Source organism: Mustela putorius, unplaced genomic scaffold, assembly GCF_011764305.1.
Source record: "Mustela putorius furo isolate JIRA1106 unplaced genomic scaffold, ASM1176430v1.1 tig00000095_pilon_pilon_pilon, whole genome shotgun sequence".
Classification (NCBI taxonomy): domain Eukaryota; kingdom Metazoa; phylum Chordata; class Mammalia; order Carnivora; family Mustelidae; genus Mustela; species Mustela putorius.
Genome location: NW_025421280.1, coordinates 36,745,936 through 36,773,109, shown reverse-complemented (window position 1 = coordinate 36,773,109; position 27,174 = coordinate 36,745,936). Strand labels below are relative to the sequence as shown.

The 27,174-nt window shown below is 50.5% G+C and overlaps 1 protein-coding gene and 2 long non-coding RNA genes across 3 annotated transcripts in view; 2 read left to right on the top strand and 1 right to left on the bottom strand.

Annotated features, from left to right (window-relative positions):
* The first annotated feature begins 10 nt into the window (after positions 1-10).
* On the top strand, positions 11-4,267 carry LOC106003685. The gene is made up of 3 exons (XR_001176322.2): positions 11-109; positions 183-300; positions 3,824-4,267. It is a non-coding gene; the product is annotated as an uncharacterized LOC106003685 (long non-coding RNA).
* Positions 4,268-4,502: 235 nt separating this feature from the next.
* Positions 4,503-27,174, bottom strand: part of C3 (complement C3) — a 32,663-nt gene continuing 9,991 nt past the window's right edge. Inside the window, exons 18-41 of the mRNA XM_004771601.3 lie at positions 26,922-27,030; positions 26,558-26,643; positions 21,076-21,218; positions 20,769-20,981; positions 18,035-18,101; positions 17,844-17,930; positions 17,016-17,219; positions 16,272-16,347; positions 15,828-15,987; positions 14,868-14,966; positions 11,591-11,747; positions 9,936-10,099; positions 8,928-9,086; positions 8,721-8,780; positions 8,507-8,597; positions 8,332-8,383; positions 6,781-6,868; positions 6,592-6,678; positions 5,906-6,011; positions 5,595-5,684; positions 5,354-5,434; positions 5,015-5,098; positions 4,784-4,919; positions 4,503-4,692 (exon numbers count right to left, since the gene is read on the bottom strand). Coding sequence (XP_004771658.1) covers positions 4,551-4,692; positions 4,784-4,919; positions 5,015-5,098; positions 5,354-5,434; positions 5,595-5,684; positions 5,906-6,011; positions 6,592-6,678; positions 6,781-6,868; positions 8,332-8,383; positions 8,507-8,597; positions 8,721-8,780; positions 8,928-9,086; positions 9,936-10,099; positions 11,591-11,747; positions 14,868-14,966; positions 15,828-15,987; positions 16,272-16,347; positions 17,016-17,219; positions 17,844-17,930; positions 18,035-18,101; positions 20,769-20,981; positions 21,076-21,218; positions 26,558-26,643; positions 26,922-27,030 — 2,741 coding nt within the window. The 3' untranslated portion in view covers positions 4,503-4,550. The remainder of the gene's footprint in view (positions 4,693-4,783; positions 4,920-5,014; positions 5,099-5,353; positions 5,435-5,594; positions 5,685-5,905; positions 6,012-6,591; positions 6,679-6,780; positions 6,869-8,331; positions 8,384-8,506; positions 8,598-8,720; positions 8,781-8,927; positions 9,087-9,935; positions 10,100-11,590; positions 11,748-14,867; positions 14,967-15,827; positions 15,988-16,271; positions 16,348-17,015; positions 17,220-17,843; positions 17,931-18,034; positions 18,102-20,768; positions 20,982-21,075; positions 21,219-26,557; positions 26,644-26,921; positions 27,031-27,174) is intronic.
* LOC123393468 lies at positions 5,931-6,303 on the top strand. The gene is made up of 2 exons (XR_006608254.1): positions 5,931-6,032; positions 6,193-6,303. It is a non-coding gene; the product is annotated as an uncharacterized LOC123393468 (long non-coding RNA).

Genomic DNA, 27,174 nt, shown 5'->3' with positions numbered 1-27,174 from the left:
CCACTGGCCCTCCTCTTCTTCCTGTCCCCCCACCCCCAGGCTGGCCCTGTCTCACTCTCACTCATGTGGCCTCTCACACTTTCCAGGGGCATCTGAAGATGTGACTCAGGTAGGGACCGAGCGGGGAGGCCCCAGCTTTTCCCTGCGGCTGCCTCCTTGACTCTGTTACCAAATATTTCTAGATCATCTCCCGTGTGCCGGGCACTGTTCTAGGTTGGAGGGCGCAGCCGTGAATAAGAGAGACCAAAGTCCCTGGTCTTCTGGACTCCTACTCCAGTGGCGCGAGAGACAACGAGCCTGGTAAATAAGAAGACACTCTACAGTGTGTTAGAGGGTAGTGAGAGCGGCGGGAAATGCGAGAGTGGTTTCTGTGTGTGTGTGTGTGTGTGTGTGTGTGTGTGTGCGTGTGCGTGTGTGTGTGTGCACATGTGTGTGCATGCAAGTTTTAATGGGAACTCACAGTCAGGTGGTGGAACGATTGGTCTGGGAGTTGTCCTGGGGGACGCCCTGAAGTAGCCTGTGGAGCCCCATCTTTTCTCATCTCTCACATCCCACCTTTCAGCAAAGCCCCGGTGACTCAGTCTCCAAGGCAGACCTCCACCCAAGCCTCCCCGCCCCCCCGTGGGTATACCCACGGTTCCCACCTCGCCCCAGTGCTGTGAACTGTTTGTGTCCCTCCCCCAGTCCTCTGCTGAAGTCCTGATCCTTAAAGTGACAGTATCGGGCGGTGGGGTCTTGGGGGAGGGGACTAGGTCTTGAACGTGGAGTCCTCCGGAATGGGATGAGTGCCCTACTGGGAGATCTGCTCTCTCTTTGGGTCTGCAAGCTGGGAAGAGAGCCCTGACCAGAGCCCGACCACACTGGCACCTGCCTCTCAGACCTCCAGCTTCCAGAACGCTGAGAAATAAATGTCTGTTGTTTAAGGTCCCCCCCCCCCCCCCCCCCCCCGCCGCAACACTGCCTCCCCCAGCGTAGGGGTCTTGTTATAGCAGCCCAACCTGCCGGTTCTGGCTCGGACTCATAGTGGTTTGTGGCTCGACACTCTCTTTCCCTCTTGCCATCTCGTAATTCATTTTATGCCCTCTACCTAGTGTGAGCTTGTCTATTTTATTTTATTTTTTTTTAAGATTTTATTTATTTATTTGACAGAGGTCACAAGTGGGCAGAGAGGCAGGCAGAGAGAGAGGAGGAAGCAGGTTCCCTGCCGAGCAGAGAGCCCGATGTGGGGCTCTATCCCAGGATCCTGGGATCATGACCTGAGCCGAAAGCAGAGGCTTTAACAAACTGAGCTACCCAGGTACCCCTATTTTATTTTATTTTTAATTTAATTTCATTTTATGGAGGCGAAATTCACATAACATAAAACTAGCCATTTTGAAGCGAGCAGCTCAATGGCATTTAGGATATTTACGATGTCAGGCAACTCTATCTCCTTCCCAGATGTCTTCAGTGCCTGGGAAGGTGAGCCCCTTCCCATAAAGAGGCCACTCCCGACCCCGACCCCCAGCCCCCGGGGCCCCCCAGCCTCAGGCAACCGCTAGTCCGCTTTCCTGCTCTACAGAGTCACCTGTTCAGGACATTCCAGAGAGTTCATGAAATTAGAAACAGGCAATGTATGGTCTTTTGCGTCTGGCTTCTCTCACTGGATGTCCTGTTTTCAAGTTCCATCCACGTCGCGGTGCGTGCCAGCGCTCCCTTCTGTTTCTGGAGGAGTGTTTGAGTTCATCGACACATCACCTTTCGCTTGCCCGCTCACGCCCTGAGGGATGTTTCTGTTGTTCCCACCCTTCGGCTACGGTGCCAAGCTCTGCCAGGAGCACGTGTGCCCACGTATTTGTCTGGGCACCGGTTCTAGGTCTTTCAGATATAGCCTGGAATGGAACGGCTTCCATTGGCTTTTTTTAAAAAAAAGATTTTTATTTATTTATTTGACACAGAGAGAGGGAACACAAGCAGGGGGAGTGGGAGAGGGAGAAGCAGGCTCCCCGTGGAACAGGGAGCCCGGACGCGGGACTCGATCCTGGGGGTCCTGGGATCATGACCTGAGCCAAAGGCAGCCTCTTAATGACTGAGCCACCCAGGCGCCCCTTCATCAACTTTTTAAGCACATATGCCAGTCTTCATCTCTCCCCTGCTTAAAATCTTGCCATGGCTTCCCACTGTGCACCCAGGGGGTTAACCAATTACATCCTATGGACTAAATGCAGCCATTCCCTCTGTCTGCCCAGGAGCAACCCTCCAGAGAGAGCACTATAGCAAGCCACAGGTGCCCGCCCAGGGGGAGCCCCCTCTGTCTGCTCCCCACTCTGCTCCCAGTGTCCACCTCCCTGACCGACGGCCAGCATCTCACCACCTCCCATGGTCTGTACTGTCGTAGAGAGAATCCCAAGCCGACTCTGCTCTGAGCGTGGAACCCCACATGGGGCTTGATCTCATGACCCTGACATCATGGCCTGAGCCAAAATCAAGAGTCGGATCCACCCAGCTGCCTCATCTCTTTTCTTTCTCCTTTCCTCCTTCCTTCTTTCTTTTTCTTTTCTTTTCTTTCTTTCTTCTTTTTAGCCTCTATCTATCAACATCATCTCTCTCTCCACACACACACACACACACACACACACACACAAAATTTATTTTTAGGAATTGGTTCTTGTTTTGTTTTGTTTTGAAGTAGGCTCCACACCCAACGTAGGGTTTGAACTCATGACCCTGAGATCAACAGTCGCATGCTCTACTGACTGAGCCAGCCAGGAACCTTAGGAATTTGACTCATGTGATTTTGGGGTGTAGCGAATCCAAAATCCACAGGAGAGGCCAGCAGGCTGAAGATTCAGTTAAGAGTTGATGCTACAGTTTAGAGTCAAAAGGCCAGAAACTCAGGCAGAATTTCGATGCCACTATGTTGAATTCCTTCTTCCTCTGGAAACCTTATCTTTTCTCCTCTTCTGACCTTCAACTGATTGGATGAGGCCCACCCACACTGTCAAGTGTGGCCGGAAAGTCAATTGACTATAGGTGTGAATCACATCTAAAAAATACCTACCTAGCAACATTTACACTGGTGTTTGACTAGGTTGACACAAGTTTGACACATGGCTAGGTTGACCCACAAAATGACTGTTATTGGATCTAAGGACTATACTGGTGGCCCCACGATAGGCAAGTGTTCTCACATTGCCCTGTTCTCCTTTCCTCTTCGGACATCCTCACTGTGTGAAATCAACTCCATGCTGTCCTTAGAATGTCAGTTTCAAAGACCCTGTCTCCTGTCCATCCTGGGGGACCACAGGTGCTCCAACAAAACAACACCCCATGTGCTAAAAAGAAAGGAAGAAAAGGAATCCCAGGGCAGAAGAAAGGGGAAATCAGCAAGCAAAGAAATGAGAAGAAAGACATCAAGCTGGGTGGGCAGGTTGGCTGGGACACTTAGTGAGTGATGAGGATTTTGGAGTCTCCCCTTGACAGAGGTCCCTGCCAATCAGGGTCTGGAGGGGAGGGGGACTCTGGCTGTGAATCTATTTCCCCCATAGTCCTGGAATCAGGAGGTGGGGTTTACAGGACCTGGCGGGTCTTAGGGAAAAGGTGCTGAGAAGGGGCGACTGCAAAGCTTAGGGCTTTTCCCATGACGGAGAGCCGGGAATGGATCCCTCCCTCGAGTCCTAGCGGTGGAATTAACCAGAAGAGGCATCTAGGACCCCACTTCCCCTCGGCGGCCAGTGAACCCATTTGCCTGTGGCTGCTGCCCTCCACACAGCTCTGGGGTGCTGTGACCACAATGCCCCCGCACTCTCCGCCTTTGACCGCTGACTCAGACCTTCCTTCTCAGCTGGCTCCCTTGCTCACTCACCCTGAGCTCCCGTGGAAATGTCGCCCGGCCTGCCCCCTACCGCCCCCTCCTGGGCACCACTGCCCCACACCGAATGCCGGCGAGGGAGCAACCGGGGTTGACCCTTGAGCTGCAGGTGAGACCAGGTGAGAAAGCGGGTGGGGAGGCAGGTGGAAAGGAAGCTCGCGGAGCGTGTGGGTCAGAGCGTCGGTAAAGATACAGGCCAGCCTGCGGCGGGAGATGTCGGCGTGGGCCAGGCGGGAGTGCCCGGAATGTAGGTGGATACTACCGGGGCGTAGGTGGGACCACAGGTCAAGGTTCAGATGACAATATCGGTGGTAGGAACGCGGGTGAGGGTGCCGGCAGGGGCAGGTAAGCACGCAGGTGGGAAGGCTGGGCTGAGGGGCAGGCCAGGCCGGCAGGCGCAGGCTCCCTGGGGAGGGGGGAGGGCACCCTTCCGGGGGCGGGGGGAGGGCACCCTGCCGGGGGAGGGGGGAGGGCACCCTGCGGGCGGGGGGGAGGAGGGAGAGCACGCTGCGGCGCGGGGGGGGGCACCCCGCAGGGGGAGCGCAGGCAGGAGCCCGGTGCGGCTTCAGGATGGAGCCCAGGGGAGATGCTGGTGAGGGAGCGGGGGATTGCAACTGCCTCTTTCCTGGTCAAAGACCTTCCCACACGGGGAGACACGCGGCAGAAGACTGCAGCTTTATTGTGGGGACGCGGGGAGGGGTCAGTTGGGACAGCCGTAGACGATCATGTCCTCCGCGAAGTTGGCCAACTCTTTGCACTGTTTCTCGTTCTCCTCGTCCTGGCATTCTTCAGCCTCGGGCCACAGCTCGACCCACGTGTCTTTGCCGATGATGTACCTGATGCTGGTGGGGGAGGGGGAGGCAGGACAGGTCGGGGGCAGGGCGGGGCTGGGAGGGCGGGGCGACCCTGGGCAGGCCCCGGGCTGGCACTCACTTGGGTTTCTGTCCCCACAGGTCGGAGGAAACGCCCCACATGAGGTAGCGCTTCCCCTCCTTCAGCTTCAAGGCTTCTCTGCACTTGATGTGGCTGATGAACTTGCGTTCTTCCTTAACCCGCACCTCGTCAGTGCCTGGAGGGCAGGCAGTGGGAGCTGAGCGCCGCAGCGGGAGGAAACTGGGAGGAGGGGGCGGGACTGTGCGGCAGAGGGCGGAGTGCAGGGCTGACCTGATTTGATGATCTGGTCGATGACCATGATGTAGTCGTCAAAGGCGTCCGAGGGCTCCTTTCTGACGAGTCTGGTCTTGTACACTGCGGGGGGGGTGGGGTGGGGGCGTGGGGGTCACCCTCACCCACAAGCGCACCTGCGCACATGGCCTCCCCCCCAACTCCCGCCCAAGCAGATCCATGCTGGATCCCAGCCCATCCTGCAACAGTCCCTGCCCCCGCCCAGCCCATCCGCCACACACGATCCTATACGCAGCCACCTAGGACTACAGTCCCTGCACAACCACAGCCACAGACACTGCGGCTCACACGCACTCACGCGTGCAGAAACCCGCTTACCGTAGTCCACGCCCGGCTCGCAGGCCTTGTCCAGCCGGTACTCCTCAGTGACCTTGTCTGCCTGGTGCATGAAGCAGTTCTCTGCGGGGTGGATGAGTGGGGGGCGCAGCTGTACCCTACGTCTCATCCAGGACCCACCACTCCTGGGCCCGTTCCTCTGAGTGCAGTCCCCCCCCTCCACCCCGGAAGGAAGGAGGATCCAGGGGGTGTGGTCACCCCTTCTCCAACCCCCTGTGCTCACCCTCAGCACAGCGACACAAGTCCTGGTGGCAGAGTTTGCTCAGTAGGCCGTCGTCTTTCTCCGGGTGGTAGAACTGGACACAGTTCTCATCTGTGGGCACAGTGGTGCGGAAGGGTCAGAGGGCTCCGGCCTCCAGCCCAGAGAGCCGGGAGGCTTGGATTCCAGTCCCTCAGACCTGGAGATGGCAGGTCCCCAGTGCTGGGGCCCTCGGACCTGGAGATGGTACGTCTCCAACCCTGGGACCCTCAGCAGCCCCCACCTTTCAGATCCCTGGGACCCTCAAGCCCCCAGGTCCCAGGTCAGCTGCTCACCCAGGTTGTAATAGGAGTAGACCTTGACGGACCCAGGCTGGATCAGCCCCACGTTGAAGTACTGGTGCACTCGGAAGGATATACAGTGCTCCTGCTGATGCGGGATCTGTGCGGAAGGAGGAGGCCGGTCAGTGGGATGACACGGAGGGGAGGCCGGCCCGGGCACTGGGGGTTGGAGAAAATGAAGGATGAAGGCGGGATACGGGTGGGGAGGGTGGAAGGAATCAGAGGAAGCTCTGCCAAAAGATTTAGCAGACTTCAAAAAATTCATGTTCTCGTTCTCCAAGGCTCGCAACTAGTCTGCACTCATCGGACTCCTTCCTTCCCAAGAGTGGCCATGTGGTTGAGTGCTGGCCAATGGACTGCCATCTATGCCCATAAAAACATCCCGTGCTTAACGATACTGAATAGTTATTTAAAAGTTGCTGGGACACCTGGGTGGCTCCGTTGGTTAAATGTCTGCCTTCAGCTCGGGTCATGATCTCGGAGTCCTGAGTTTGAGTCTGGCACTGGGCTCCCAGCCCGGCGGGGAGCCTTCTTCTCCCTCTCCTGGGTTGGCCACCTTTTTCCACATGCCCCTTTCTCCACCACCCAGCAGTAGGGACCCCATCTCCCCTAGCCTGGGCCTGGCCTGACCCAGAGGAAGGACAGCCAGCTAGAGGTCAGGTACCCATTGGAGGCTTTACCTTGTCCAGGTAGAGGATGAGGGTGTTCTTATTAGACAGCTTATTGTCCAGCTCATATTTAGAGAAGTATTTCTCGATACCACTCAACTGGGGGAAGAGTAGAACTTGTGAAAATCCTCCTTAGTCTTCTTCCAGACCCCAGAGTTCTTCCCACTGATCCCAGCCCCCAAACCCACAAGCCCTTCATACATCATTGAGGTCATCAATGTCAGGAGAAAAGCCAGTCATCATGGATATATCCAGGATCGACATGGCAGCATCTGTTGGTCCCAGGTACCTGATTGGGGCAGAGAGAGGACAGTCAGGTCCCAGGGTGGGGTCAGCCCTGGGGGTCAGTTCCTGGACAAGGGGGGGGGGGTCTGATCAGAGGTTCCTAGTTCCCACATAGCAGCACAGAGCAATATTCGATTTTAGGAAACATTCCCCAAAGGGACTAAGGGAAAGGCAGTATGATGGTCAAGGAGACTAACAGCTCAGGCTCTAGAGCCCAATTGCATGGGTTCAAATCCCAGCTCTATATGACCTCTGATGAGTCCCTTGCCCTCTCCATGCCTCAGTTCTTCTAGAAAATAAAGACAAGAAAATGTTACCATGGTCTAGATCAGTAACACCGGGGTACAGTAATCACAACTGCATAAAGTACAAATCTTGTTTCTAGCTCTCCAGTCCACCAATCGCTTTGCAAATAACAGATGCTCATCACAGTCAATGACCAATCACACCACTTCTTTCAAGTCCATCGGTGCCAACTCACTGGGCCGCCATTAGTGCATGAACTGTCATGCACTGATAGCGTGACCTGTGATTGTGTTAATTCTTTATCAACCCACCTGATGTTTTGGGAAAATGAGTTATTGAAAGAGGGAACTAGCCAACAAAGATGAAAGCACGGCAGAGAAATGAAGACTGGTTAAAGACGGGTACTGCTGGAGGTAAAATTTGAATAGCACACAAACGGAGCTAGAGAAAAAACAGCAGGCTGCGGGAATGTCCCCCCTGCTGCAATTTGAGGGGCCGGCTATGCAGTGGGAGGAACCTGGGGGAACACGAGCCCATCAACACAAGTGAGAAGAATGGCTGTGACCAAAGGTGCAGCTGTCCCAGAGGAAGCAACACTGGCAGAGACGCAGCCATAACTCTTGGGTATCTCGTGACACTGGCCACTGCAAGGATTAAGTGTTGGAAGTTGACCTAACTTAGAAGGGAACATGACAATTCACAACTTCATAGGAAGGATGCCTGCTTTATCCATAACCTAAGTTACACAAAGAGGAGGAAGGAGGTGCTTTCCAACCACAGTTCTTTTGATAAGTGTTTTACGAAGGAGAAAAAAAAAATCACTTCCATCACAATGTTCTGAGGTTTTCATTTACAGCATCTTAAACAAATTCTCGTCTTGCTGTCATTTTCATTTCTCTGTATCTTTAAAACCGGCAATATGAGAGTTTTCGATGTTGTGATAAAACACTTTCAAGGTCATGGAACAACTGTAACTTCCCCCATCGATTGTTGGGATTGCTTGTACCGTCTCGCCTCTGTGGCTAGTCTCGGACTGCTGAGGGCAGTGAGGGCAGTGAGGGCTGTGTCCGTGGCATCTACCTCCTCGGGGGACTTCACACAATACCAGAGGCACAATGCGCTCTTGGAAAGGATTAGGTACCGCAGATATTATTCGTGAGAAGTCTTGTTATGGACAGAGGAATGGTCAAGATGACCCCCCAGTGAGCTATCGTCACTTACCTGGTACAGATGTTAAGACGCATGGTGCTCTTGGCGTCCTGAGGCTTCTTGCCTAGGAACACAGAAGACAGAAAAATGGGAGGGGGGGGGTCCTTGGGTCCCGATTCAGGCGGGGGGGCAGACATTAGAATGGGGTTAAGGGAAGGATAACAGGTAGGGGCTTTACTCCATTTACCATCATCAGGGACTCGTTGAATGTTAACCCTGAGGTCAAAGTTCTTGCAGGAGGCTTGGCTTTTGGGCTTGGCATAGTACATTGTCACCACCTGGGGGAATAGTGCGAGCAATGAAGTGTCAGCCCACCTGAGTTGAGAAGGAGAGGGTCGCTCTGGGGCAGAGGGGTTGAGAGAAAGTGGCGGGCCAAGTGGATGTGTGTTCCTGTGTCTTACCGACAAGGTGCCTTCTCCTTTTCCTTTAGCTATCACTTTGAAATTCTCATTTTTCTTGGTCTGCAGGGAGTAGGGAGAAAGAAGAGAGGATGTCGGGAACGAAGCCTTCCCTTGGGTATAGTAATCATCTGCTCTCCTTCCTGCCTCTGGCAAACCCTGGCTGGTGTGCAGGGTGATAGCAAGGAGGGCTTGGTTCGGCCACTGTACCTCTTCTGACCGCAGGAGGCTAGCAGACTCCCAGAGGATGAGGTGCTTGATCTCACTGTTTCGGCTGGGCAGTTTGATGGACACCTCCAGGTTCAAGTCCTTGTGGCGAGGGACATCCTTCTGGTATTGGGCCAAGGCTTGGAATACCATGAAGGTGGCCTAGAACCCAAGAGAAAGGAAGAGACTCAGATCAGAGGGAGAAGGCACTAAGACTGTAGCCTAGGATGCCACCCCCACCCCCAGAGAGGGTAAGGATGAGATTGGGGGTTGTTAGACACTGAGGACATGCTCCACATTCTCCAAGGGATAGAGGCTTATACCAGAACTTGGAGACACTGACAACAAGTCTTGTATTCACCAGAAATTGCAGGCATAAGACTGAGGCTGTAGCAATACCGAGAATGTGGCCCAGACTCATCCAGAGGAGAGTCTAAGGTAAGAGTTTGGAGCCAAATGAAAATGTGTTTAGAACCCACTTGTGAAAAAAGAATGAAGTTGAAGCCTGGGGTCACTGACCATATGACCTAGAATCCAAAAGGGATACTGAGAGTATGACTGACAGCTTGCCAGAAAGAAAGGGGGTCAAACCGGAGTCTGAGGTTTTTGAAACCATGGCCTAGAACCCACCAGGGAGAGAAAGGCTGGGAGTCAGGTGGAGCTGAGGACCTGGTCTAGAACCCACAGGAAGATGCGCTAACATGGAGTCGGGTGGAGCTGAGGACCTGGTCTAGAACCCACAGGAAGATGAGCTAACAGGGAGTCGGGTGGAGCTGAAAACCTGGTCTAGATACCTGGAGGCTCAGAACACAGCTTGGGGCATTCAGAATGTAGTCTAGATCCCATAGGTGGGTTCACAATTGAAAAAGCCTGATCTCTCAAATCCACTCCAGCCCCTCTGGCTTGTGGGAAAGAAGGACTTCCCCTCAGTCTCAATGTCTTCTCTTGGAGGCCAGTGGGAGGCCAGAGGAAGTAGGCATGCAGGTGCCTGGGGGATATGGGGTCACTTGCCTGGGTGGAGCCATAGCCACCTCCGTAGTATCTCTGCTCATTGAGCCAGCGCACGACAGGAGGTGCAGAGTCAAAGTCTTTGAGCAGCAGCAGGGCCAAGAGGGCGTAGGATGTGGCTTCCACACTATAGAGCTTCTGGTTAGGCTCCTCCCAGCGTTCCCTGTCTGTGGAGAGAACCCCCACCGCCCCATGCTCACTGCTCTGTCCAGCCTGGAGATGGCTCAGAGAAAGCTCAGAAGACCACAACCCCTAGACTTCTTGGTGTTCAAGTATCCTTATATGCAAGGCCCTCAACCTGCTGGCTCCTGCCTCATTCTCTTCTCTCATTAACCTTTACTCTTCCACTTGAATTCTCAACTGTACCCCCACTGAGCTATAGGAGATTCCCTAAACTGTCCATTCTCATTATTCCCTCTCAGTCTTTTGATATTCTGTTCCCTCTACTTGGAGAACCTCTTCTCCACTTAACTCCTGTTAATCTCATCCTGCACAATTTGACTTCAGTGGTACCCCAAGACTGGGTGACAGACCCCTGTCTTTCCTTCTGTCTCTCAAAACATCCTACACTCTCTTGTTCCAGCATTATCATGCTCCATAGCAATCTATTAACTCACATCTTTCCTCAACTGGAGTGTGGGGCCATGATGGCAGGGGCTATACTGATTCACTGTGATGTCCCAGGTGCCTAAGAAAGTAGTTATGGCAGAGATTGTTATTAAGAACTGTTCTCTCCTCTTCCTGGGCACACAGTTGGACTACATCTCCCACATATCTTTGCAGGCAGGTATGTCCATATGATGGAGCTCTGGACAATGGAATGGGCACTGGCAGTGACAGGGACCCCTTCCATGACTGGTCTACGTCCTTTGCATAATCCTCCTGACTCTTTCTCCTTCTACTTGGATGGAGTGGGTTCCAAGGACCTGGAGTGGCAGAGCCATGAATAGATAGAGGCTGGGATCTGGGCATTAGTGTATGGAGGAGATCCATCCATGAACAACAAACTTCTATTGTGTTAAACCACTTCGGTATATGTTACATCATGTTTCTTGACTATGTTCCATCAATCAGGGCAAACCTGGTACAGATCATCACTGGAACCAATGATTAAGTGCTCACTAGGTGCCAGGCACTGTGATAAATTGCCCATGGCATTATCTTGTCTAATCCCAAAGACCCTTGAGATAATGTTAATGTTAGGACAACAGGAGTGACAGAGCCCTTATGGGGTGCTAGACCTTCTACCTGCATTACTTGTTCAATCTTCACAACCACCTACGATGTAAATATCATCTTAAGATGAGGACCAGAGAGGTTCAGTGACTTGTACAAAGTCACACAGTGAGAACATGGCAGAGCGGGATCTGAATTGGGGTCTGTCTGATGTCAGAGCCCACGTCCTTGCTCCTGGGTCATAGCAAGTGCTCAATACACACTTGTTGAATGAAGAAGGCCACGGACCTTCTCGTGGAGCTTACAATGAGAACTTCGCACACCTCAGAGCCACCCACCCAGCATGGCTTAGCACCATCCACTCCAGCTCACCTTGAATCTGCCCATCGCAGCACAGCTTAGCACCCCGCATGCCAGTTCAAGATGGCCTCCCCCAACCCCAGCCATGCATTCCTCTTTTACCTCGTTAGGCTGCCCCTCACCTTTGGCTGTCCTCAGGAATTTTCTGAGGAGGTTTCCCTCCAGCTTGCCTATCTGGGCGAGGGCATAGCCAGCAATGGCCACAGAATAGGATCTCTGCAGGTTCTCGTAGTGGGCTTCAAGATACTGTCCTGCCTTATTGATGCTGCCCGGCAGGCTCTATAAGAAAGAGGATCGAGTACTTTGCTAAGTTGGACATTACTGCCACAGAGAGCTGGTAAGGATCACAAAGGCACCACTTCTTGGGTACCAGGATGGTTTCTGTCCTTGGGACACATCTGTCTTGGATCGATCTTCCCTCTCCCACACCCCCACTGGGTTTTCCAGACATTTTAGTCACCATGAGCTGCCTTGTTGTTGAATACCTAAAAGTTGCCAGGGACAGTTTATATAACCAGCAGTGTCCCGGTAGCTGCTTAAGGCCTCCAGTGTGTGTTTGGGGATAGGGGAGGAGGGTGGCTAGTTTACAGATCTCCAGTTACTGTAAGGGAAATACTCCCACTGTGGTCAGTTTCAAGCTACCACCATGACATGCCTGAACATGGAGTGGAGAAGAGATGTCTCAGGTAGGCACTTGTGAGCTAGTGTGAATGATTCAGCATCCTGCTGGGAGTTCCTCTTGTCTCATCATCAGCTTCCTAGCTAACACTTACTATATATGCCAGCCCATTTTTTTTTTTAATTTTTAAAATTAACATATAATGTATTATTAGCCCCAGGGGTACAGTTTTGTGAATCGCCAGGTTTACACACTTCACAGCACTCACCCTAGCACATACCTTCCCCAATGCCTATAACCCCACCCCCCTCTCCCTACCCCCACCCCCACCCCCACAACCCTGTTTGTTTTGTGAGATTAAGAGTCTCTTATGGTTTGTCTCCCTCCTGATCCCATCTTGTTTCATTGATTCCTTTCCTAGCCCCCCATCCCCCCCAATGTTGCCTCTCAACTTCCTCATATCAGGGAGATCATATGATAATTGTCTTTCTCTGATTGACTTATTTCGCTCAGCATAATACCCTCTAGTTCCACCCACGTGGTCCCAAATGTATGCCAGTCTATTTTTATCATCATTCTTACTGCACAGATGAGAATACTGAGACCCAGAGAGAGGAGGGGTAGAGGAAGACTCGATCTGTAGTGTTTGCGGATTTTCATGGTGTAAATACAACCGTGGCCAATTTCAAACCACAGATGTGGAGGCAGTGAACGCAGAGTTGGGAAGAGGTGGGCAGTAGCACAGCGTCTGATAGTATTTCCACCATATACGTGTGCAAAGAACCTCGAGATGGATGGGTGTACCAAGGATAACGATGAAAGTGAATAATTGGGAAGTGATGAGTTTTGAGTGTTTTTTTTTTACCTGTTTTTTTAATGTTTAATGCATCGTCTAATTTACTTAAATGTAAACTTCTATGACTTAATTTTTAAAAAGATTTTATTTATTTATTTGAGAGAGCGAGTGAGAGAGAGAGCACAGGCGCAGAGGGAGAGGGAGTGGGAGAAGCAGGCTCCCGCTGAGCAGGGAGGCCAAATATTGCTGTGTTGTAGTAGAAAATAACCCTTTTGCCTGCCCAGCTACCTCTCCTTCATCTACTTCCGACTTTTGTAGGAACTTTTCTTTCATTTACGTGCCACAATGGAAGCGGCCATATTTGCCAGTAAGACCTACTTCTGGCCTCAGCTGATTGGCCCAGCTGTGATCACATGAGCATGATGGAGCCAATCAGAACCAGTCCCTGGGGGACTCCTGGTTGGCTCAGTCATTAAGCCTCTGCCTTCTGGCTCAGGTCATGATCCCAGAGTCCTGCAATGGATCCCCCATGGGACTCCCTGCTCAGCAGGGAGCCTGCTTCTCCCTCTCCCTCTGCCTGCTGCTCCCCCTACTTGTGCTCACTCTCTCTCTCTATTAACTAAATAAATAAACTCTTAAAAAAAATAAAAGGGACGCCTGGGTGGCTCAGTTGGTTAAGCAGCTGCCTTCGGCTCAGGTCATGATCCCAGTGTTCTGGGATCGAGTCCCACATTGGGCTCCTTGCTCAGCGGGGAGCCTGCTTCTCCCTCTGCATCTGCCTGCCATTCTGTCTGCCTGGGCTCGCTCTCCCCCCCTCTTCTCCTCTGATAAATAAATAAAATCTTTAAAATATATATATATATAAAAAATAAAAAAGAACCATTCCCCGGGAATCTGATAGCCTTGATTAGGCTATTCCCCCAAAGAAGGCAGCCAGCCACATTCTGCCCAGCTATGTAGGTGGCAGAGAAAAAGGAATTATTTGGCACAGAAGGGCCTGGGTTCCTCTTGGGGACTAAAGATTACCCCCCTCCCACCCCGGCTCCCTCTCTTTTCTGGGTTCCAACTAAGGGAGCAGCTGGCTGACGTGAGATCCTGGGCTTCTGGACTTGGTAAGCTAAAGGTCAAACACGCTACTCTTAAAAACCCAGGACAAAGCAAATAGAGCAATTACAAAGACTCTCAGAAGCCAATCTTTCTAAGTTTCTCCTCTTCAAAGCCAAAACCAGAGGAAAAGGAAATAGCCGTAAGACAACATTTTTAATCATTTCCCTTTAAGGATCATGGTTCCTTTGAAAATTTCCTAAAAGACAGGCACCTGGATAGCTCAGTCAAACACCTGACTCTGGATTTCGGCTCAGGTCAGATCTCAGGGTCCTGAGATGGAGCCTTGCATAAGGGCTCTGTGCTTAGCAGGGAGCCTGCTTGAGGTTCTCTCTCTCTCCCTCTTCTCCCCATGTTCTCTCTCTCAAGTAAATAAATCTTTAAAAAAAAAATAGAAAGGAAAAGAAAATTTCCTAAAAAGATCTCTCAGACTAAGAAAATGGTCTTGATGTTTTCTTAGCTCTCTGTTGTGAGTTTTCTTTAGGGAAGCAGCAAAGATACAAGGCACTGATCTGGCGGGGGTGACGTGGAAAGTGGGCTTGAGCGGGCTTTGGTTGACATTGGTGAAAACTCTCTGAAAATGGTAAAGCAGGGAGAAAGGACCTGCTCTTTGATCTCTTTGGGTCTCAGTTTTCTCTTCTGTAAACTGGGGATAAGAAGAGTAGCCGACCTCTTGGGCTCTTACAAGGATTACAGGACTTAACCACGGGAAGATCTTAGATGAGCATCCTAGTTAATGACCCCCAAATGCTGGGTGTTATTATGGCCACCGTGGTGGTGGTTATTGCCCTGGGGAGGACAGAGAATCACCCAGATGTAACACCTCACCTCCACGGTGGATGTGCCTTGGGTAGGGGAGGGGAGCAGGGCAGACACTTACGTTGACCTGTCCTTGGCAAATATCTTCAGCCTCTTTCAGTGCAATGAGGACAAAGGCTGTGAGGGACACGTCCTTCTCCTTAGAATCCCGGAAGCCACCCTAGAATAGGAAGCAGGAAACAAGGATAGGGTCACCAGTGTGTTCCCATTTGGTGACCAATCCCCTTGCCGGGTGAGTAGGTCAAGGCGGAGCTGAACCTCTCCTCAGCGTCTCCTTAGGAGGCTACTCTCTTCAGTGTTCATTCACTCAGCCCATGTCACTGGTGCTGTGAATAAGATGGTGGGAAAGAACCAGACACTAGCCCAACCCTCATGGAGCTTTCCGTATGGTAGGGGAGACAGACATGAACCAACCAGTTCACCGAAAGATATATCATTACAGACTGATGAGTGCTGTGCAGGAGAAGTGGGTGTGGGAGTGAGAGTGGACAAGGGGAGTGTGACTCAGCTGGGGAGATCAGGAAGGATGTTGCTGGGGGATGATGGCGTTAGCATGCCAGGCGGTGGGAACAGCATGTGCAAAGGCCCTGTGGCAGGGGAGAGCAAGGATCCCAGCAGTACAGATGGAGTATGGATAGGGGTAGGAGGACAGCTGTGAGACTGGACACCTGAAAGTTCAGGCTAAGGCAGTGATTCTCTAACTTATGCATGCATCAGCATCATGCAGGTGGGGTGGGGTAGGGTTTGTCGAAACTGATTCCTAGGCCGTCTCCCTAAAGTTTCCGATTCCATGCACCTAGGGTCCAGCCTGAGGACATGCATTACTAACCAGCTTGCAGCGATGCTACGGCTGCTGGCAGAGTGGAGGGAGAAGGACTTTGGTTTTGCCCTGGACTCTGAAGGCCTCTGGTCTTTGCACTGGAAGAGCGACACTCCAGGCCAAGGGGTAGTGTTTTCTCCTATGTATCCTGGGACTTCCGGGCGCCCCTTCCCCAGCCTGCCCTGAACTCCTGCCTCTTACAATCATCTCTTGGTGAATCACTGGCCCATCCTCATTGAAGATCCCGTCGGGCTTCTGCTTCTCCATGATCAGCCATTTGACTGCCCCACAGAGGACCTGGGAATCGATGGCGATGAGGTCGGTGGCCAAAGAGAAGACCTTGACCACGTAGGCCGTCAACCTGAGGGCAGGCACCGAGCGTGAGGCAGTCGCCTCCGGGATCCAGAGACTGCCATTTCAGCACACCAGTGAGCAGAGAGGGGCAGAGCCTGGCCGGGCTGGCCCCGCTTCTCCCTTCTAAGTGCAGACCCAGCCAGCTTAGCTGCGGGAGGCGCTTGATGACCGCAAGCCACGTGCCTCTACGGGCTGAAGCTCTAGAGCTGGGCACAGGGCTGTGTGGACGAGACTCCCCGGGACCACACCAGGCCACCCCACCCCGCTCTGTGGGGTATGAGGATGACTTGCCAGGTGCTGGACGCCCGGTCCTTGAAGGCCGCGAAGGCCGAGTTGCCTTGTCGGAAGGCCAGCTGCTGGGTGTACCCTGCAGGGAAGTGAGAAGAGTCAGCCTAGGAGCAGGGGCTGAGTGGGGGCGGTGCCTGGCATGGGTATGTCAGCAAGGGGAGGGACTTAGAGGACAGGGGATCCGAGAGGAAAGAGGGAGCTCAGCCAGGAGCAGGGAAGTCTGGGGGGAAGGCAGAGGTGAGGGTGCTGCGATCCGAGAGGGGAGGAGGAGGAGGTTCTCAGAGGAGAGGGCTTCCGAGAGGAGAGCGGTCTCAAGGGGCTTCAGGGAGAGAGGGAGCTCCCTAGGTCTCAGAGGGGCCCAGGGTCTCAGAGAGGGGAAAGGTCCCCTGGGAGGTCTTTGAGAAGAAGGGGTCCAGATCGGAGAGGGGCTTCGAGGAGGGGCGGGGCCTCGATGGGGGGCCGGGTCCCAGGGAGGATACATCTTGGGAAGGGGGCTGAAGGGGGGGCGGTCTCCAACGTGGGCTTACCCTTCTTCTTCTTCTTCTTCTTTTTTAAAGATTTTTATTTATATATTTGACAGAGAGATCACAAGGAGGCAGAGAGACAGAGAGAGAGAGGAGGGGGGAAGCAGGCTCCCCGCTGAGCAGAGTGCCCGATGCGGGGGCTCCATCCCAGGACCGGGATCATGACCTGAGCTGAAGGCAGAGGCTTAACCCACTGAGCCACCCAGGCGCCCCGCGGGCTCACCCTTCTTGATGATTTCCAAGGCGTCCTGCCGCTTCTCCAGGCCGAACTTCTCCCACTGCTCCGTCTGGTCCAGGTAATGCACCGCGATGACGGTGGGCGTCATGCCGATCATGTTTTGCTCCCCACAGCCCGACGGGGTCACGATGAGGTGCTGCAGACGGCCCCCATCGATGGCGTCCTCTGCCATCTGAGCCACCGGGGTCCCTGCAGCCGGGTGGGAGGACCGCGCTCAAGCACCATGGGGTCGGGTGAGGAGGGTTAGGGCTGTGACCCGTGATCCCAGGCTCCAAACAGGCTTGTGCTTCATAGGAGAACTCTGGGCCCTGAGTCCTCTGGTTACACCAGTGGAAAACTAATTCCAGGAGCAATCGTGCTTCGTGCTGTTTGCCAAGCACTGTTCTAGAGAACCTCTCTAGTATCTCATTTAATCCTCTCAAGGCTCCTTTGATAGAGGTACCGTTATTCACCTCCTTCGCGGATGAGGAAACCAAGCGTCTCTACCCCAAACCTCACTGCTTGCAAGATGCCTTTCCAGCGACTTCTTTTCCCTTCTTGCGAAACTCCTCCATCCCAGGCATTTAAGTTCCAAAATTTCCTGCCTTTGAACTATACTGTTTCTCATTTAAATTTCTTTATCAGCAAAAGCTGTTTGCTGAACTAAATACCGCCTGGGGTCTTCTACCAAACCCATCAAGGAGGTGGCCCGCTGTCCTAGTGGAAGTGGAGAGGGGAAGCTGTAGTCATAAATAGCCCCAGAATTAGGTGGGACTGTGTTCCCTACTCCAGGGTTGTGCCCCCCGGGGTCAGGGCCTGTCAGTGGCGGCTCACCTTGCAGGAGGATCCTGGTTTCCAAATCTGTGTCTGGGACTTGGTCGCTGAGGTCTGCCGCACGGATTTCCACTTTCTGCTCTCCCCCTGCCGCGGAAGAGGAGAGAAGGATGCCACCGGCTGTCTCCCACCAGGCCACCACGCCCTCCGTCACCACCGGGGCCTCAAACCCTCTGCTGTGGCTGACTCACCTTTTCCTTTCTCTTCTGGATTCAGTGTGTGAACAGCCACAGTCTGGTTGACTCTGACTCCTTCCGGCTGAACCATGTTGGGATGGGGGATGGCGGGGAGAGGTCAGGTGAATAAAGGAACAGAGACATAACTGGTCAGCAAAGACACTGTCCTTCTGGGGATTACTGTAGCACAGGCACAACGGAATCACCTGTCCTAGCTGTGTGACCGGGAGTCAATTCCTTAACTTCTCTGTGCCTTGGCTTCCTCCCTTTGAAAGAGGAAGCAATGCAAACATCTACTTCCTATGGTCATCCTGGGAATTAATAACCTTGCTAACAAAGTAACAAACCCCTTTGAAAGCTTCCTCTGTGCTAAGGAGCTTTCTTTACTCTCTGGGGTTAACCTTTTACCTTTGCAACAAACCCCGAGGGTTGAGTACTGTTAGTACAACTCCCATCTCAGAGGTGGGGAAACACAGAAAGGTGAAGTCACTGGTCCAATGTCACACAGCTGGTAGAAGAGAGCTGGGTTTTGAACAGGGAAGTCTGGTATTTTTGCGGGGGAGGGGATGGCAGGGGAGGTAGTCAGGCTAAATGTCCCAAGAAAGTCTGTGTTTTTAACTCCGTGCCTTGCAAACGTCTCTAGAACTAAAGAATGTGCATAAGGTACTCAGCACAATGTCTGGCATGCAATACGTGCTCAGTTAAAACAGGGGCTGTCTTAGTGTCAGAGTCCCAAAGGATGCTTTCCTGTGTCTACAGAAAGACTTCTGCGGTGGACTGTAGCTGTTAATGCCTTTCCCGAACACAGTCTCCTTTAGGCTGATATTAATGCCTGAATTTTCCTTTGGAGACTGAGTCTCTTCCAGTGGCAAGCTGGTAAATGTCTGACACCCAACTCCCCGGGAAGAAAAGATCCATCTTTTAGCTCTGCTAATTTCCGTGTCATAGCTGCCTTCCAGCTACCAGCACCCGAGTGTGCAGAGCTGGGAAGTTGTGGGCACACTAGCTCTCGGGTGTTGGACCATGCATGCCCTAAGCACCCTCCTAGGTTTTCATCTCATCGGTGCCACACTGAACTGGGGCCCCAGGCCAGAGGGATAATAAGAAATGTGCCCGTAGGGGGCGCCTGGCTGGCTCAGTTGGAAGAGCGAGTGACTCTTGATCTAGGGGTTGTGAGTTTCAGCCCAACAATGAGAGAGAGAGAACTTAAAAAAAAATCTCCTAGATTTATATTTTTATGTATGCTTTAATGGTTAATTATATTCCAGAACATTAAAGTAGTTGAAAAAAAAAATGAGTTTAGGTGCCCCTGGCTGGCTGGCTGGGTGGGATGTATGACTCTTGATCTCAGGCTTGTAAGTTCGAGTCCCATGTTGGGTGTAAAGATCACTTAAAAATAAAATCTTAAAAAAAAAAAATATGAGTTTGGATCCATTAAAGTTGGGAAAGAAAAATTATAATAAATTCTGGTTTGGGTATAAATAAGACATTTCACTATAAAATAGCACTGTCAGTTTTAAAGCATTTGCTTTTCAGTGTTTCAATATTTTTTCAATTACTTTAACATTTTGGGGGAAAATGAACCATTAATCAATTTTAACCATTAAAAAAAGACACATATATGGGGGCCATATTTTCCCTTTAGATTTGGGAAAGCCAAATGTTGGTTGACTTGATACTATTAGATCCTCTCTGTTTAACACTTTGATCTTTTGTTAATCATGAATTTTTTGACATGAATTTTGATTCCTTACAACACTGTATTAAAATGTTGTCTCTCTTATTTATGATCTCACATTTTGCTTGAAAATATTAATAAAAGATGATAGGAGACTTTTATTTTTATTAACGACTTGATCTCCTATTATATTGACCAATGTTTGTCACTGTAAGAAAGAGTAGAAATGTAACTGTTAACATATATATTAAGGATAAAAACCATATGTTAAACTAGAAGTTCTTATGTTCTCACATTGTATGTTACTGCTTTCTAAAATTTGTTGTGTGGGACGCCTGGGTGGCTCAGTCAGTTAGACGTCTGCCTTCTGCTCAGGTCCTGATGCTGGAGTCCTGGAATCAACCCCTGCTTTGGTTGGGGGGGGGTGGCTTCTCCTTCTCCCTCTGCCTGCCTCTCTGCCTACTTATGCCGTCAAATAAATATATAAAATCTTTAAAAAAATTTTGTGAAATATGTTTTCTCCAATTTTTAAGGTCAAAAGAAAACTCCTATATACTGAAATGTGTTAAAAATATCATAATCAAGGGGTGCCTGGGTGGCTCAGTAATGTCATTAAGCGTCTGCCTTCTGCTCAGGTCATGATCTCAGGGTCCTGGGATCGAGTCCTGCACCAGACTCCTTGCTTGGTGGGAAGCCTGCTTCTCCCTCTCCCATTTCCCCCTGCCTGTGTTCCCTCTGTGTGTGCCTCTCTCTATCAAGTAAATAAATCTTTTTAAAAATCGTATTTGATATTAAATATCAAAAAATTAAAAATTTGATATTAAAATACATTTTCACTTAAAAATGTACCATTGGTTTTTATGACTAAGTTTTTTGGGGTGCCCTAAAAGTCCTCACTCACTGCCCCTAATCCCGGCCCAGCATCTAAACCTATAGGACTCCTAAATTTCCTAAGCTGGACACTGGACACTCTTAGTGTCTCAGAGTCTGGGTCTCCAACCTGGACTGACAGCAAAGGAGAGAGAGGATTCTCCTGAGGGACAAGGGGCAGCAGGGGCCCCAAGGACTCACCACGACCTTCAAGGTCTTCTTGACACCATCGCTGATTACATAGTTGTAGACGGCAGCCTTGACCTCCACCTCATGCAGGCCGAGCTTCAGAGGCACAATGATATAAGGCACGGCGACTGAGGACTTGGGTGGGATTTCTATAGTCTGAAGGTAGCGCTTCTTGGCGGTGGCCAGGCTGCAGAAGGCTGGATTGTAGAGCAGTTCCACCCTGACCTGGAGGGGGTGGGGGAGAGTATCAGTCAAGGGCATGTGCCACAGACCCCCACCCCCAGCTCTCCATCATGCCTCTGCCACCCCAGGGACCCACCTTGATTTTCATCGTTTCCTGGTAATTGTAGAGCACGGCTCGGATCTCCACCTGCTCGTTACGCACGACAGAGTAGGGTAGCCGCAGGTCAATGAAGAAGTCTTGCATCACCACGACCTCATAGGGGTCAGCCACGCAGATCCCTGCCCGGGAGAGGAGTGTCAAGGGAAGGAGGCAGACGGCCTCACAGTGCTACCCCTGCCTGCTGGAGCTGTGCCAAGTTCAGCCTGTGGTTGTAGAAGGCCACAGACTGAACAGTGTCAACGGTGATCCATTTCCCGGAGGTGGTGGCTGCTGGAAACTGCTGGGATGGGGCTGTTTCCATTTTCTTTCGTTCACAGGTGTGTGCAGGTGGGAAGAACTCAAGTCTGTATCTGTGCTCTCCAAAGTGGTAGCCCAAGGTGGAGGTGGTCACTGGGCACTTGGATTGTGGCTAGCTCCAGTGGGAACTGGACTCCTACTTTTATGTCATTTCACTTCATGCAGATTTAAACTTAACAACTGATGCCTCGTTGTGAATACACCACAACCCCCTGCATTGTACACTTTCAAAGGGTGACTTTTGTGGTAAGTGAATAATATCTCAATGTAGAAAATGATGCTTGATTTAGCGATTGGAAAACTTTTTTTAAAAAAAGATTTTATTTACTTATTTGACAGAGAGAGAGAGAACCCACAAGCAGGCAGAGAGAGGCAGGCAGAAGGGAAGGGAGAAGCAGACTCCCCTGCTGAGCAGAGAGCCCGATGCGGGGCTCGATCCCAGGACCCTGAGATCATGACCCGAGCAGAAGGCAGAGGCTTAACCCACTGAGCCACCCAGGTGCCCCTGGAAAATTTTTTAACGTATGTTTGGGCCAGCTTGGATGGCCAATCTACCTTTTCAGCTGTACATTTTACAAATCCTAAAATAAGATCAAAGTAGTAACAGTGAAAGGCTAGGGGCACCTGGCCGGCTCAGTGAGGGAAGCATGTGACTGCTGATCTCGGGGCTGTGAGTTTGAGACCCATGTCAGGTGAAGAGACGGCTTAAAAGAAAAAGTAAAATCTTTAAAAAAGAAAGAAAGAAAGCACTGCCATTGAGATGCTCTGCAGGTATAAAATAAGTACTAGATTTCGAAGCCTTAGTACAAACAGTGGTAAAATATATCATTCATTATTTTGAGATGTTAATAGGTCATTCTTAAGTATTAACAGATGTATCCTTGTAACATAATTATTAGTGTGACGATGGTTCATAGATGTTTACAAAATGAGAGAATGTTTACAAAGTGAAAGAATAAAAAATGTTGAAAGAATAATATTTTGGATATATTTAGTTATGGAAAATATATAATAAAATGGATTTTAAAAAATATTTTATTTACTTATTTACTTGACAGAGATCACAAGTAGGCAGAGAGGCAGGCAGAGAGAGAGACTCCCCGCTGAGCAGAGATTCCCAATTCCGGGCTTGATCCCAGGACCCTGGGATCATGACTTGAGCCAAAGGCAGAGGCTTTAACCCACTGAGCCACCCAGGCACCCCTAAAATGGATATTTTTTCAAGTAGGCTCCATGCCCAGCGTGGGGCTTGAACTCATGACCCTGAGAACAAGAGTTGCACGCTCTGAGAACTGAGCCAGCCAGGTGCCCCTCGCCTACTCCTTTTCTATGGGGACTACCAGAAAATTTAAAATTACATAGCGTGCACTGTATTTCCGATGGACAGGGCCGATATACAGGAAGTGAAAATGATGCCAGAAACAATGGTTATTTGCATTGTCATGGTTACTGCATTAAATTCAAGCGAAAGGGAACGCCTGGGTGGCTCAGTGGGTTAAGTCACTGCCTCCCTCTCAGGTCGTAATCCCAGAGTCCTGGGATCAAGTCCCATTTCGGGCTTTCCCTGCTTTGCCGGGAGCCTGCTTCTGTCTCTCCCTCTGCTTGTGTTCTCTTTCTCTCTGTCAAATGACTAAATAAAATCTTTAAAAAAATTAAATAAATTCAAGCAAAGGGCTGATGCAAGCAACATTTACAAAAACATCATATTGAAAATACTGTTATGCTAAAAAAAGCCAAACAAATAAAAATAATATTACACTAAGACATCTATTAAGATTTTTTGCCTTATTCTTCAGTGGTGAAAAAAAATTATCAGAGGCTTGAACGAAATTCTTATTTCCTAACCCTAACCCTGTTCATTGTCTTTGTGATGTCTGCTCTAATCATGGAGCTATTTACCATTTCTTATCTACTATTTGTTTTTACATTTTTTTGAGTTTATTTTTTAGTCATCTCTACATCCAGCCTGGGGCTCGAACTTGCATCCCCAAGGTCAAGAGTGGCACGTTCCATCGACTGAGCCAGCCAGATGCCCCTGTTTCTACATTTAAAAAAAGATTTTATTTATTTATTTGGCAGAGAGAGATCACAAGTAGATGGAGAGGCAGGCAGAGAGAGAGAGAGAGGGAAGCAGGATCCCTGCCGAGCAGAAAGCCCGACGCGGAACTCGATCTCAGGACCCTGAGATCATGATCTGAGCTGAAGGCAGCGGCTTAACCCACTGAACCAACTAGGCGGCCTGTTTCTACATTTTTAAACTCAAATTTAATTTACTATGGTGTGTGAAACAGCAGCTTTTGCACCATAAATAGGAGGCTCCCTCGAGGAAAGCAAAAATGGTTTTGTTGGATACTGGTTAGCTCGCGCACAAAGTCGCACTGGCTCTCCTCTCCTTGCTGATCAAAGTTGTTGAACGAGAGCAGGAGAGATGAAGGCATGCTTGGCCCAGACTGAACGCTCCCCTTTGGACAAGATGGAAGGACCGAAAGAGAACCAGAAGAGGAACGACTTCTGACACACTGTCCCTGTTACTTTTAAGGCAGTGAGACGGGGCGCCTGGGTGGCTCAGTGGTTTGGGCTGCTGCCTTCGGCTCGGGTCATGATCTCAGGGTCCTGGGATCGAGCCCCGCATCGGGCTCTCTGCTCCGCAGGAAGCCTGCTTCCCTCTCTCTCTCTCTCTCTCTCTGCCTGCCTCTCTGCGTACTTGTGATCTCTGTCTGTCAAATAAATAAATAAAATCTTAAAAAAAAAAAAAAAAAAGGCAGTGAGACAACTTCTTTAGGTGATACCGGTACGGCGGCTACCTATTGTTACAGGTTGGTCCAAACCCCCAGAAGGTACAACACCGAAGGGGAGCGCTAAGCTATTTATTGGCTACAGTTAATAATAATGTACCCAGGACCACCTGCGGGGCTCAGTGTCAGTGCGTCCGACTCTTGATTTCGGCTCCGGTCATGATCTCAGGGTCACACACACACTCTCTCAAATAAATAAATCTTAAACAACAACAAAAATAACGTATCCGTATGGGCCCATCAGTTGTAGCAGATGTAGCACTCTAATGCAAATAGAGGTTAAAAATGGGAATTGGGAGAAGTGGTAGGGTGTGTGTCAACTCTCTGCTTTTTGCTCAATTGTTTCTGTACACTTAAAACTGTCTTTTTAAAAATATATTCATTAAAAAAATAAAGATGACTGACTTCTGGTGCATGATTTGTGGGATTTGAGGAAGCGTCCCTGTGTGTCCGAAAAGCATTTACCCTTTGGCCTCTAAAATATGTTTGGCTCCAAAAATAACCCACACACATCGGATCTCTGTAATATGCCAGGCACCATTATAAGGGTTTCCTGTGTATTAACTCATAGACTCATCCCAATAACACGGTGAGTAGATACTATTTCTATTGTGTCCATTTTATGGATGAACACAGAGAGGTTGAGTAACTCGACTCAGGCCACGCAGCTCTCTACAGGAAGACCTGAGATTTGAGCCCAGTCATTTAAGCTTGGGAAGCTCCCTGCTTATAACCTTGACTCTTGAATTCATAGGAGCTCAGGAGTCTGGAATTTCCAGGTTCTGTTGGTTACAATGCTACCATATTTACTCCGAAGCTCTAAGATGGGGTTTCTGGAAGGTTCATCCCCCAGTGGTCTTTGGCAAGTCACCTTCCTTCCCTGGCTTCATATCCTCATTTGTAGGCAAACACTAGTACTACGCACATAGGGTGGTTGTGAGCATTGACAGAGCTAATGTGTGGAGAGTTAAAATTGTGCCTGGGGAGACAGTGACATCAAGAAGGTGTCACAAGGACACAGAGAGCGAAATCCAAAAACCACAGGGCCCTGTAGGATTCTGCACCACATCCTGCCCAGCGGACATTGGGCAACTTCTGGGGGACATTTGGTGACATGTCACAACGGGGGGGCAGTTTGTGCTAGTGTAATCTAGCGGGTAGAAGCTGTGAATCCTGTTCAACATCCTACAACACCCAGGGCAGGGCCCCACCACAGAGAACCATTCAGCTTGGAACCAGACCAGTGGCTCTACATGCAGCAGACACCCCCTCCCCACCAAGGGACCACATTAAAGTGCAGGTTCTGATTCAGCACGTCAGGAGTGGGGTCCGTGATTCTGAATTTCTAACAGACACCCAGGTAAAGCACCTTTGCCAGATGGCTAGTGGTTCAGGAAACATGCTTTTTAGGACAAGGATCTAAACTGTAGCTTTTGGAGCACCTAAGGGGGCTGAGTCGGTTGAGTGTCTGCCTTTGGCTCAAGGTCATGATCTCAGGGTCCTGCATCAGGTGACCTGCTCAGTGGGGAGTCTGCTTCTCCCTCTTCCCCTCTCCCTGCTCTTCTTCCTCTTGCCTCAAACTCCAGTACGGCTTGGTGCAGCCCTGGCTTCTATTTAAAACGTAGATATTTTGTTCACCATGAATTTTTTTTATGTGAAAAAAATTATAAGTAATATTTTCATGCAATCATTTTTTTATGTGAAAAAAAAATGATTGCATGAAAATATTACTTATCTGGGCATCCGAGTTTTGAGGAGCACACTTAAAATTGGCGCTTAAAGTTAGTGCACCCCTCTCCTTGCTCTGCTCAAGACTGTCAGGGTGGCAGCCCTGGGACAGCCAGGTTTCATAATCCAACCACCGATGTTCCAATCACGCATTTCATTCTGCTTCCTCTTCTGTGTTTTCTTAATCGCTCTACCCACTGCCCAATCGACATCACCCCTCAAGGGTGTTTGTGGTTGCAAATTATTCTGTGTGATATTGCAGTGGTGGATATACATCCTTATAACTTTGTCCAAAACCTATATAGATTGAACCCTAACATCAGCCATGAACTTAGGGTGACGCTGATGTGCCCGTGTAAAAAATACACCGTGCAGGGGTGGGATGCTGGGTATGCGGGGAGGTGGCATAGGGGTGTGTGGGATCTTTGTACCTTCCCCTCAATTTTCCCATGAACCTAAAACCCGCTCTCAAAGTAAAGTCGATCTACAAAAAGCACTGGGCTATGTCACCCACAGAGTAGGATCTGACCCTCCTCTAGCCATCAAGAAATGGAGATCTCTCTGGATGGGATGAGGAAATGCCCAGTGGCCTCGGAGTCCCCGCCTCTGGAGGATGGGACCCCACCACCTTCTCTCACCTTTGTTCTTCGACAAGCTCACAGCCAGAATCTCCCAAGTGGTGATGGAATCTTTCAAAAACACATTCATGGTCTTCGTGGAGATTCTGGATGGGGAGGGAGACGTGGAAGCCTTAGAAGACAGGTGTCCGGGGTGTGGGAGAGAGCAAGGATGGAGGGGTCCCCAGGGAAGAGTTGGAGGGGCTCGTGACTGGACAAAGGTAAGTAGCCTGACTCTCAATTTTTCTAGGCTGGGTTGTGGGGTTGCACAGCGACACCAGAAAAGTTGGGGGTTGGGGCGCATGCAAATTAAGTGGATCCAGTCTGGGATGCTGTAGGAACTGGTCTGGGGGGTGGGTTGAAGGGGGGGGTATCTCGGCCTTACCCATTTTTCTCAGGTTCATTGAGACTCTCTACGGTCCACAGCCAGCTCTCAGGGAACTGGCTTCGGGAAATGATCTCCTCTTCCGGAATAATGTCCTCATCCATGTCACCTGGGAGGCAGGGGGTGAGGTGGGGAGGGGAGCGAGGGGTTTAGAACAGACCCATCTCTCCACTGTCCTAACAGCAGAACTCACCCATGGCCGCGCGATGGCTTTGGAGGAGGGCGCCCAGTTGTGTTTAAATTTGTGACTCTT